The sequence below is a fragment of the Hevea brasiliensis genome, chromosome 16 (assembly GCF_030052815.1).
Source record: "Hevea brasiliensis isolate MT/VB/25A 57/8 chromosome 16, ASM3005281v1, whole genome shotgun sequence".
In the NCBI taxonomy this organism is placed as follows: domain Eukaryota; kingdom Viridiplantae; phylum Streptophyta; class Magnoliopsida; order Malpighiales; family Euphorbiaceae; genus Hevea; species Hevea brasiliensis.
The window spans coordinates 70,457,978-70,469,517 of record NC_079508.1 but is presented as its reverse complement, the minus strand read 5'-3'; the positions used below and the strand labels follow the sequence as shown (position 1 = coordinate 70,469,517).

General features: G+C 30.6%; 2 protein-coding genes across 2 annotated transcripts; both read right to left on the bottom strand.

The window, feature by feature from the left end:
* Positions 1 to 443: 443 nt before the first annotated feature.
* Positions 444 to 5,954, bottom strand: LOC110656303 (protein ENHANCED DISEASE RESISTANCE 4). Its single transcript, XM_021812988.2, has 5 exons — positions 5,233 to 5,954; positions 2,629 to 5,005; positions 2,264 to 2,324; positions 1,944 to 2,167; positions 444 to 694 (listed from the first exon to the last, which is right to left on the bottom strand). The coding sequence occupies exons 1-5, from the start codon at positions 5,345 to 5,347 to the stop codon at positions 637 to 639; spliced, it is 2,835 nt and encodes a 944-aa protein (XP_021668680.2). The 5' UTR covers positions 5,348 to 5,954; the 3' UTR covers positions 444 to 636.
* A 1,827-nt stretch (positions 5,955 to 7,781) lies between these two features.
* On the bottom strand, positions 7,782 to 8,204 carry LOC110656180 (uncharacterized). The gene has a single exon (XM_021812800.2). The coding sequence runs from the start codon at positions 8,202 to 8,204 to the stop codon at positions 7,782 to 7,784; it is 423 nt and encodes a 140-aa protein (XP_021668492.2).
* Between the last annotated feature and the right edge of the window lie 3,336 nt (positions 8,205 to 11,540).

Below are 11,540 nucleotides of genomic sequence, written 5' to 3'. Positions count from 1 at the left end.
GTTTGGATTGTGTTTGTTTTGCAAGTCGATTGTTCATGGAAAGGGCAAGTCGATTGGCGTGTGGCTTTTGTTTTAATGAGTTGATGGAACTGTCAGATGTCCATCACCGTCGCCAGAGCCAGCAGTTTTCCCTTGCAGAGGCTGAAGGATAACCTAATTGTAAATATAATCCAAAGCCCAATATTTTCTTAACTGCAGGCAAAAGTAGAGATAACCAAATTCCAAAATAAAATTAGAATCTCTCTCTTTTAAGGTGCTCTGGTTGTAGGGGCATTTAAACTTAAAAAAAGACTATCTAAACATTGACAGTGTCCTTCCCAACATGGCTCAGAAAAAGAAAGGTTTAAGATGATGTACTGTGCAGCCTAATGCATCTGACATTAGCATTTGCTTGGCCATTTATAACTAACTAGTCAATATGCATACATAGAATATATACAATCTGTACAAACTAGTTCGTATTTGAGGTCAAAAATATCATGTCAGTACAAGCAAGCATATCAGGAATTTGACATTAGCATTTGCTGCGAAGAAAGCGCACTTTCAGGCATCAATAGAACACATACAAATAAATACAAGGGGTGACTGCCTTCATATTTACAGCTGAACAAGATTATTAAACTAAAATGTTACTGATCAGACAGGCTTTCTTCTTGGAACCTTCATCCCAAATCCTCGCTTCAGCTTCTGGACCCTGCTTAAAATAGTCGGTAATCAGCTATAAATTACACCAAGCAGCTCAGTGCGACATAGAGAGTGATTAGTTAATTAATTTCAATGTTTTGGCTTTGAGCTTTCTGATTGTAATTATGTGCATATTAATCAAGGTAAGTCAGGAAGGAAAATCATGTGGCTTCAACTATTTATGTCAGTTGATCACAATATGGAATAAGAACCCAGGAAGTCCCAATGCAAAAGCAGTGCCCAATTTAATTCTCAATTTGCAGATGATAAAATTTTCTTAATTTCAAGAATTTTACACCACTTCCTCCTCTTCCAATTTTAGAGTACAAAATGCAAATATAAGTACTAATATTAATGATAAAAAATTTTCCACATAAGCACGCTAACAAGGTTAACTAGACAATGTAAAATAATCACACAAAATAATATTACTCTTTAACTAAGAATATATCCCGCCAAGGAATATTCTTTAGAATATGCTATGGAATATTCAATGAATATACCCATCACTTTTCCCATAAATAGGGGCCAAATAAGGAGGAAAATGGTTTTTTTCTCATTTCACACACTCACTCTCTCTCTCTCTTTCTCTCTCTACATTATCACCACCAGAATACGGCCCCTCTAATTTCTCTCTGTTTTGCCCTTTAATCCAGATGATTGAAAATGTGAAACAATAATTTCAGGCTTAAGAACACTTGAGCTGTGGTGGGGTTGAAAAGGTTTAAAACATCTATAGACTTCAAACCATGTTATTAGGATTCAAATTTTTAGTTTCTCTATTATATTACTAGTATCCCATAATATTACTTGGAATTTAGCATTCATGATTCTAGTTAAACAATGCAAAACCCTCTTATAAGTATGTAATAATAAGTATTACATTTAATAAATTGAGTGATCTAGAAGATTTTCTATTGATTGTGTAAGGATATTTAGATTCATACATATATATATATATATATATATATATATATATATATACATATATATATATATATAAGCATTACACATTTCTGAGGATTTAACCCAAAATCGTTCAGAGTGGAAAAAGCGAATCCATATAGCCACCCAAAATCGTTCAGAGTGGAAAAAGCGAATACATATAGCCGACCCCAAATTTTTTGGATAAAGGCTTAGTTGAGTTGAGTAGTTATATATATATATATATATATATATATATATATATATATATATATATATATATATATTTTAAGAAGAATCATTAAAGGGTTAATTAAAAGAGAAGCAGGACTTACGTAGGGGCGAGTTCACCAAGGCTGTTTAGCTCTTTAGCAGAGTCTTTTTCAAGAACTCTCCCTGAAATTCCAACAGTATAGAACTTATAACTTGTGGTTGGTAGTCCTCTACTGGCAAGTAGATCTAAATCTTTCTGATGAAGTTCTCTCCCATTGACAAAGACACTGGTGTTTCCAGCACCACAATTTTCTGGCATGGGATAATTAAACTCCTTAATAAAAGGCTGAAAAACACATCAAAACTTAGTCAGTAAAATTAGCAGCAGTGACCTTTGTTAACAAACAAAAAAACTCGTAAATCAAGAGTCAATTGATCTCACAGGAATTATGCCAAGGCAAGGTTGTCCCATCACACCCCAAAATCCAGCTTCAAAATCATACCTGGTAAAGCCAGATGGAGAATACCTATTATCATTTTGATTAAAGGTAATTAAATAATTCCTATCTTCATACTTGACAAGGGCAAATGCACAGAAAGAAAATCTTCCATCCTACGATGCAGAAAAATCTTTAAGATCTTTATTGCAATTTATCTAGATTACAAAATTTACTTTTTAACATAGAAATGTTGAACCTATATAGTTACTTTCTTTATATCAACCGTATGGCACCAGTTACAACTTATCACTGCTATGCAACGTATGCATGTAATTGCAACCAAATCTGATGCAAGTATAAAACTAACCAGTAATCTCCAGGAAGAATTGGCCCAGCTAGCTTTTCAGCCCTTTTCACCATACTGTCTGGAATAGGTTGCCCATTAACAGAAATATTAGATTCTTCAGTTTCACCCTCCACGTGGTGTTTAGATCTTGAGAAATCCCCAAAGCCCTTCCTGAGGAGACCCACCAGGAATGATTCGCTTCCCTTGTTGATCCTAGACTGGTCTTTTTCTTCACTCATCTCCATAGAGTCTTGAGATAAATTAGTACTTAGGTATTCAGTGAAAGAAACTTCCACTTCAGTTTCTGATGCATCTTTCACCGATTTCTGTTGAGAAGTACTCTTGTCAAGTATAACCTTTTCATGGTCTGATCCATTACTCTTGTTTCCTTTCCCATGTCTGTTTTCTTCCTTATTAGATGAGACGTCATCCAAACTCTCTGATAAAGGTAAACCTGGAAATTTTGGAGATGCGTTATCTTTTGTGGGCAGCTCAGGAATGTAGGAAACAACTCTCTTAACAATCACACTATCCAGGTCCTCTTCTTCCCCAGAAGATATGGGAGATAGGGAAAGGTGCTGCCTTTTCTCAAATTCAATTAATTTCAGCCTCTGGACTTCTGACAGGATATTTCTTTTGAAATCTGATGTCTGGAAATCATGACCAGGATTATCAACATTTACAGAGCAATCCATTCCTTGGGCAATAAAACCACCATGAGGAATTGAAGGGACTTCTTTTGAGACCTCAGAAGAGCCTTCATTTGCTCCAGCCAATATTTGCTTCATTTCAGTGGGAATAGAAATAATTAGCTGCTTGTTCTTAATTTCAAACAAGAATACTGTTAAGCAGGCACCACATTGCAGTTTCTGCTGATTTTTCTCCCTTGCTTTAAGTTTTCTTGGCAGTTTTAGTAACATAAAGCAACTGGAGCATGTTATAAATGGGGCACCACCCGCAATAGGATGGCAAAGACGCACATTTCCACGAGCTACAACCACCCTCCTTGGACGCCTCTGATGAAAAACATTCACATCTGAATCGAGGTCACTAGGCCAACTACCATGTGACTGTGGATCTTGTGCGTGAAATTTAGGAGGATTGGCTTGAGGTTTGCATTTCTTTGACCCAAATGTGATAGGATTGACACGGTAGTTGAAGTGGGAATCAGTTGGGTCCTTCAAAATATTTTTATTGCCAAAAACAGAGACTGGGACTCGTGAAGAAACATGTCGATTATTGTTGTAGCAGTGGAAACATGCACAAGGAGGATCTTGATATGGTGTTCCACAAGGATAAGATGCAATGCGTTGTTCTTGGTTGAAATCCCTGTATTCCTCTAGCACGTAATCAGCAGGAGTTTGCTGCCAATACTGACCAGGTGGTTGATGGGAACTCATCCTGGGTAATTTTAGTTGAATGGGATCCTCATAAACCGGAAATTCATTTGCAACGTGATTTGGAGGAAAATAAAAGTTTTGCATATCTATATCACGGCCATGTTGCTTAAAGTAAGGGTTTCTTTGGACATGCTTATCTGGAGCTAAAGGTTTCACCGGAACATTGTAAGTAGCACTATCATGGTAAGCACCAAAGGCCCCTTCACTTTGTTTCTCAGCTGCAGAACCATTTCTGCAGATATGTTCCTTCAACTCATCCAGTTTCCTAAGCAACTCAGCTCGATTCTGCTCTAAGCGTGCAAATCTATTAGACCCATCCAGGTCATCAAAATTCTTCACCATTTTACCATATCCATAAGAAGAAGAGCTCAAGCAATAGTTTGAAGGTCCCTCATCAGAAGAAGCAAAAGTCGCAAAACTGCTCTGATCAGCAGCCATTCTGGGGTTTGCATAAGGTCCCTCCATGCCATCTTTATCCAAACTCCAATTGCCCGCAATCATCCTTGACCTCAAAGACCCAGCAGAACCCTTAACTTGGGCTGAAATTTCTACAACACCTTTTTCCCTACTTGAATTAACAAACTCGGCTTTATTCATGTTCATTTCATTATCACCCCGGCCAGCCCTATTCCCAATTGGGTGCTTCAGCGGTAGCCTATAATTATTAGTAGAACCATTTCCTCTCTCTGCACCTCTTTCATAACCCAAAATTTGTTCCTTCACAGTTCCATTGCTGCTATCAATGGAAGTTTCTTTGTTTTCTATATTCAATGAAGAACTAATGACCAATTCGGCAGTTCTTTCTCTAAAGACACTCACATTTCTCCTATCAAGAAAAACCATATCACTCTCCAACTCAGCCTCAGATGCAATGCCTAAATTACTACCATCTTCTTTCTCTGACAAACTCTGCAATTTCTCAAAACCCTCTCGGGCTTCTTCATCCCTCTTCTTTTCACGCTTCTCTAATAGACCATTTATAGCCGCTTTCTTCTTTGCTGTACCATCAAAAACCAAAATTCAAACTCCCATATTCACGTTTCTGCTTGCTTATAACCAATAAGAAAGCAAAAAGAAACAAAGCAGATAAATTTTGAAAGCTTAAGGACAAAATGACAGTAATATACTTCCAAGTTTATTTGCTTTTCTTTTCATTTGATTTCTAACTTTCTCAGTAACCAAACAAGGAGTAAGAAAAACCCACAAAGAAAGAGAGAGAACTAACCTCGAAGAAAAGCACCACAACCACCGCACTGGTATACAGAATAGTTAGGAAGCTCTGGTAGGAGATTTTCACACTTTGGGCAACGAACTAACCGAACTGTTGACCCTGCAGCCATTATTAAACCCTCAAAAGCAAAAGCGCGACGCCCCCCCCAAACAAAAAAAAAAAAGAAGCAAAAATATAAACGAATCTCACAGCTAAAATTGTCTCAAAAGACCTCGAAAAGCACAACCCTTTATAACAAAAACCTCAAGAAGCTACTGAGAAAAAAAAAATAGTTTCTACTTTAAGACAAACAAAACAAAGAAAACGTCAAAAGAGAAACATGAACAAAAATTATCACACTTGGGTGTAAGATTCCAAGAAAGATTGGAACTTTGAGGTTTCTAAAACATCTCAAGTTTTCTTTCCATATGATAATAATAAGAAAAAAAAAAACAGAAAACATGAAATTTGAAAGAAACAAAACAGCAAAGAAAGTTCAGATATTGTGGTCGGTTAATTAACGATAAAAGTGCTAGTTTGGATGGAGGGAAGAGAATAGATTGGCTCGATTCCCAACAATTTTCCTACCGGAAAATGAAGAAAAGAGGTAACGATAAAATGTTATGTGCGGTTTGAGCAAAAAGAGGACGCGGTATAGTTTTGACTTTACCGGACTTTTATGCAAGGCAAGCTTCAGCATTAAAGCCAAGCTCCTGGTATAGACGTGACCTGCTCCAATGAAGAACAATCAACGACTAAATCTTTGCTTTGCATTACCAAATAAACCCTTATCCTTTTAAAAATGCATCTCTCAAGGTTTTCCAAATTGCAATGTCTTTTTCTTCACATTTTTATTTATTTTTATGATATAATGAGCCACTTTCCAAGCAATATCATACCAAGAATTTGTTATTTGAATTATTATTGAAAAAATAAAATTTTAAATATATTAATTAAAAATTAAGTTTAAATTAAATTTAATATATTTAATTATAAAAATTATTATTTTTTAAATATATTTGAAACACAATAATAAATATACGCAAAGTAAATCTTTCACTTAATATTTATTTTTTTAATATTTCCGTTTAAAAATATTTTTAAATTTAAAAATGTATTTTTCCACATTAAATTAATGCATTCATAATAAATAATTATAAAATACTCTAAATAAAGTTAAAATTTTAATTGAAATGGAAGATAATAAGTGTTTAAATTGATAGATAATAATAACATAATTAATTTAATAATTAAATATTTATTAAAATGTTAAAAAAATAATTTTGATAATTTTTTTCAATAATTCAATATAAAAGATGATTTGTAATATTCAAATTTTAGAATAATTTCATTTAACATTTTATATTTTAGAGAAAGATCATTTCAATAAAATAACTATTAATTGAAGCTTTGAGTGGTGATTTGCGAATATAAGCTTAGTTAGATACGTTATTCTACTCAATTCAACTCTGTCTTTATTCTAAAAATTTATGGTGGATTATATGGATTCTCTTTATTCACTCTAAACAAATTATTATAATAAAAAAAATTAGAATGGATCCAAAGAATAAAAATAATAGAAGGCTGAAGAAAATCTGCTTATAAGGTTCTAAATCTTGCGCTGTGTTTGGTTTGGTGGAAAGGTGGAGAAGATGTTTCCCTCCTTTGGTTGGATGAAAACAAGGGAAAGAAAGGGTGATTGTTCATCCTTCATCAATTTTCTCCTCCTCGCCTTTTTTTTTTTTTTAATAATTTTCTCCCCTAATTTTCTATCATAAAATAACTAAATAATTTTACAAAGCAGTGATAAACATAGGTTAATAATAATAATTGCATAAAAGCTTATTAATTATTTTAAAATTTTATTATTAAAATATATTAAATTTATTTTAAATTTTTTAATTTTTTTAATTAATATATTTAAAGAGATATTTTCTAATCAATAATAATACTAAACACGTTTTGAATTTATTTTTTATAATGTAGAAAATTAAAAATTTTTTAATTTAAAGGCTCAGAAATATTATATTTTTAATTAAATACGTTAGAAAACTACTCCAATTAATATAAAATTAAATTTAACATGTTTTAATTATAAAAACATTAAAATAATAAAATAAAAATTTTCAAAATATTTTTTAATAATATATAAAATATTTTATTTTTTTATTGTAAATCTCGGCTTTAATTGTTCATTAGATGGGCTAAAAGAGCTTACAAAGTGGGTCTGGGAAACGGTTTTCTGAGCCCAATCTAAACAGGCTACTTAGGCTAAAATCCCTCAAAAACAATATGGGCAGATAGGTCATGGATCCTCTCTCTTTCTCTCTCTCTCTCTCTCGTATTTCAAACGGCACAAATTAACTCAGCAAGACAAACCCAAATTACAATGAGATACCTTGAAAACTCAATAAATTACAATGTTTTTATTTTCCCCTATGAGAAACAGAAATTACAAGTCTTCAAATGAATATTCCATAATTAGCCTGGAAAAAAAAAAGGAAGATAGAAAATAATATACACACACACAAATTTAAATAATTAAATTTCCTTGCATGATTTTCTCAACTTTCGCAGCTTTTTTTCCTGCATAAACCAATCATTCTACAGAGACTATAAAATCTGCAACTGGCCTTTCTGGTTTTCTCATTCCTTTCCTTGTCCCTTGTCCTCTTCCAGGAGTAACTACTCATCAATTTGGACAATAATCCCTCTTGTTGAAACCCTTCCTGGTTGATCATGTTGAGACCCTTTTCTTCCCTTGGAAAATTAGATTGGTAAATATTGAACCTTTTTGATCCACAGGGAAATGGCAAGGCCATCATGTTCCTGTCAATCAGATGACTAAGTGAAGCTAACTCATATGAATCATATAAAGGACTCCCACAGTCCCATATAATGGCTGCAGATTGTTCTTCCTGCAGTTCCTGCGGCCTCTTCTCTCCAATTTCTGATACTGTAACAATCTTTTCTTCTTCCTTCTTCATGAACTTCTTCAAATGGGTATTTCAAATTTTCAAGATTATGACAGAGAGTTGCCCTGGTGTGTCACTCGAAGTAGTTATAAAACACTCATCAGCTACACGTGGAGAATAACATTTGGGTGAAGATGGAGTTGGTAGATTTGCAGCGATTAACATTTGCTTAAAGTTAAGGGAAAAGAATCCATTTGCTCATCATATGATGAAGAAGGCCACCTAACAATGTCCTGCACGTTATGTGGTTTGTATTCAGTACCATAATCTCAAATTTAAGCTCAGGGGACTTAATGGATATTGAGATTTTATATTGTTTTTGACGCTTCCGTAGCATCATAATTAAGTAAAAGAAATCATCATAGCTATTGTTTTATTGGGTGGCCGGCTTTTGAGGTCTTTGTGGAAATGCCTTTTTAATTTTAAATTCCATTTAATAACAGCATTTACTAAAATATTTTGTGGCTGAGGAGCGCCAATAGATTATAATATATATATATATATATATATATATATATATATATATATATATATATATATATATATATGTGGAAAAGTTTATTTAAAAAAAAAAAAAAAACCTCCTGTGGTCCAATTATAATTCCTCTTGAAACTAAAACCTGAGCTATTGGGTCAGGTCTAAAAGGTGGAACTGGAATAATTTAGGCCCAGCATGGATTGAATCAAACCGTGGTATTGGATTTGCCGATGAAGCCAAAATTCAATGCATGGTCTTAGTGGTTGATACTTTATAGGATAGTAAATTTTAAAGTTTTTCTTTATTTTAATGATTTAAATTTTATATTTCTCAAAAAAAAAAGTTATATTTTATAACTCGAGGGATTTAACATTGTTAATGATTCTAATAAGTTATCACCGAACTTTTTTAATATCTTATATTGGAAAAATATATTTAATTATTAAAATTTTGTTTATTTTATAAAAAATAATTTTTATATAAAATATATTTTTCATAAAAATATTTTTTATAAAAAATATTTTTTATTATTTAACTGTAAAATTAAAATAATAATATGTATTTATATATATCACTGTGTGTAAATATTTTTTCATGTAAATATTTTCACATTTTAATAAGATTATCAAAATTCATAAAATAAGGAAGTTATTTTTCTTTAAAATAATTTTTTATCTTTAAGAGTGAAAATTATTATTTTTTAAATAACTTATTTTTTTTAATAAAAAAATATTTTTCATTGATATATTTTCTTTAATGTACCAAATATTAGAAAATGTAAAAAGTATTTTTTATGAAAATATTTGAAATTCTGACTAACAAAATGATAAATATGTTAATTTTTAAGGTAACATTTTAAAAATTTTTGACAAAACAAAACAAGAGATAAATCTTCAACCCACATATATGGATTGATAAAAAAAAAATTCAAGTAAACATTCAATCCGACAGGTTTTTTTAAATAAATTATTTATAATAAAAAAATTAATTGAATTTTTACATATTATAATTTTTTAAATACATATTTTTAAATTAAAAGAATTAAAATTTTTAATATTAAATTAAATTCTCATAAAATTTTAATTCTCAAATATGGGAAAATAAAATAAGGAAAATGGGAGGGAAAAAAATTCCGTGTGTTTTAATATATGATATTAGGGTTTACCTTGTTTCAATATTGAGTCACTCATTTGTATGTTTGACTGTAAAATTCACGTTTGAGATGTTCACACCTGGATATGAGAAGATGAGTTATTCTACATTAACGAAGGATGAGGTGTCAAGTTCCAAATGTTCATGTTTAGACAAGAGAGATGTGCCACATTAGTGGGAGATGAGGTGTTATGTTCTAAATATTTATACTTGAGCATGAGAGATGTATTGTCATACATCGGTGGAAATGAGGTGTTTGAGATATATATAAGATTTAATCAAATATTCTCTTATATAGCTAATTTATAGGATAAAATTGGACTCATTTAAAAAAAAAAAGACTCAATTTATTTTTTAACAATAAATAATAATTCTATTTTATAGCAAATCTATTTTTTCTATAAGGGAATAGTAAAGCTATCATGTGCTGTAAATAGACAATTTGGGCTGATTTTGTAGCATTATAGGACCACACCAAGAAGGATATGTGAGTTCTGATTTTGAAAAATTATTAAAAATGAATGGTGAATCTCTTTTTTCAAAAAATTTATTTATATATTATTAAAATTATTATTAAGAAAATAACATTATTGTTAAAAAATAATTTATTAAATATATCAATTAAAAATATTAAATATTATTTTAAAATTAAATATATTGTTTTAATTCTAAAAATTTTAAAATAACTAAATAGTTTCTTAAAACTTTTTTCATAATCTTTGGATTTTTATTATTATTATTGAAATTGTTATTTAGAAAAATCTCTCCAGATTTAGTGGTTAGAGCATATTAAAATTGTATTAATTATAAAAACTTATAAATAATTATAAAAATATTTTTTAAACGTCATTTAAAATAATTATATCCTTAAAAATACTTTTCTAACTTTAAATCTCAATTTTAAACGAGATCTTAAAAAAAAACATTTTTCTTTTAAAAAATAACATTTTAATTTTTTAAATCATAATTTTAAAAGAGAAAATTCGTATGTTGCCCTTTTATCATCAAGAAATGGAAGAACAGAAAACGAGTATTGTGAGGCTGGAAATACTTTTACATCACAGAAAATTACATTTTGGAGAAGTGTTCCTTTCATTGATTTTCACTTGTCTAAAATTATTGTTTCTATTATACTTTCTACACATAAATATATAAAATTTATATATTTAATAGATAAACATTATCATATATTCTATTTAAATTTATAATTAATAAAATATATCTAAAAAAATTTTTCACTTTTAGAAAAGTATGTATAATTGTACATATAATTAATATGTATTGATAAATTCTTAAAAAAATTATTAAATACACTCAATATATATATATATATTATCTCTCATAATTATGTAAAATTTATCTTTTATATTATAAAAAATATTTATTTTTTTATAAAATAAATATTATTTTTTAATACTCTAAATATATTTAATAATTAATCAAATTTCCCTGACATTTTCAGGGAAAAAAAGAAAAGAAAACTCTCCTATCCTAACATTTGTCAATTCCAATTACCAAATACTTGTGGCTCTCAGTGTAAGGGGGACGGCCCGTTACCCCGTGAGGATTGACCAAACCCAACCAAGCCGTAGGCCTATGAGATGGTGTAAGGGCACAATTGATGAGAATGAGAAGTTTGACGGACACTTTTATAAATATGGAAAAGTGCAGGGGGGTGTGACTACTGAGACATACTGATGTCTCCTCTTGTCAGAGGT

Coding starts and splice junctions, on each gene's coding strand:
- LOC110656303 (XM_021812988.2), bottom strand. CDS start 5,347: ATGGCTGCAGGGTCAACAGTTCGGTTAGTTCGTTGCCCAAAGTGTGAA. Junction 2,325..2,628: donor ATTCTTCCTGGAGATTACTG/GTTAGTTTTATA, acceptor TGGCTTTACCAG/GTATGATTTTGAAGCTGGAT. Junction 2,168..2,263: donor CTTGCCTTGGCATAATTCCT/GTGAGATCAATT, acceptor TGTGTTTTTCAG/CCTTTTATTAAGGAGTTTAA.
- LOC110656180 (XM_021812800.2), bottom strand. CDS start 8,204: ATGAAGAAGGAAGAAGAAAAGATTGTTACAGTATCAGAAATTGGAGAG.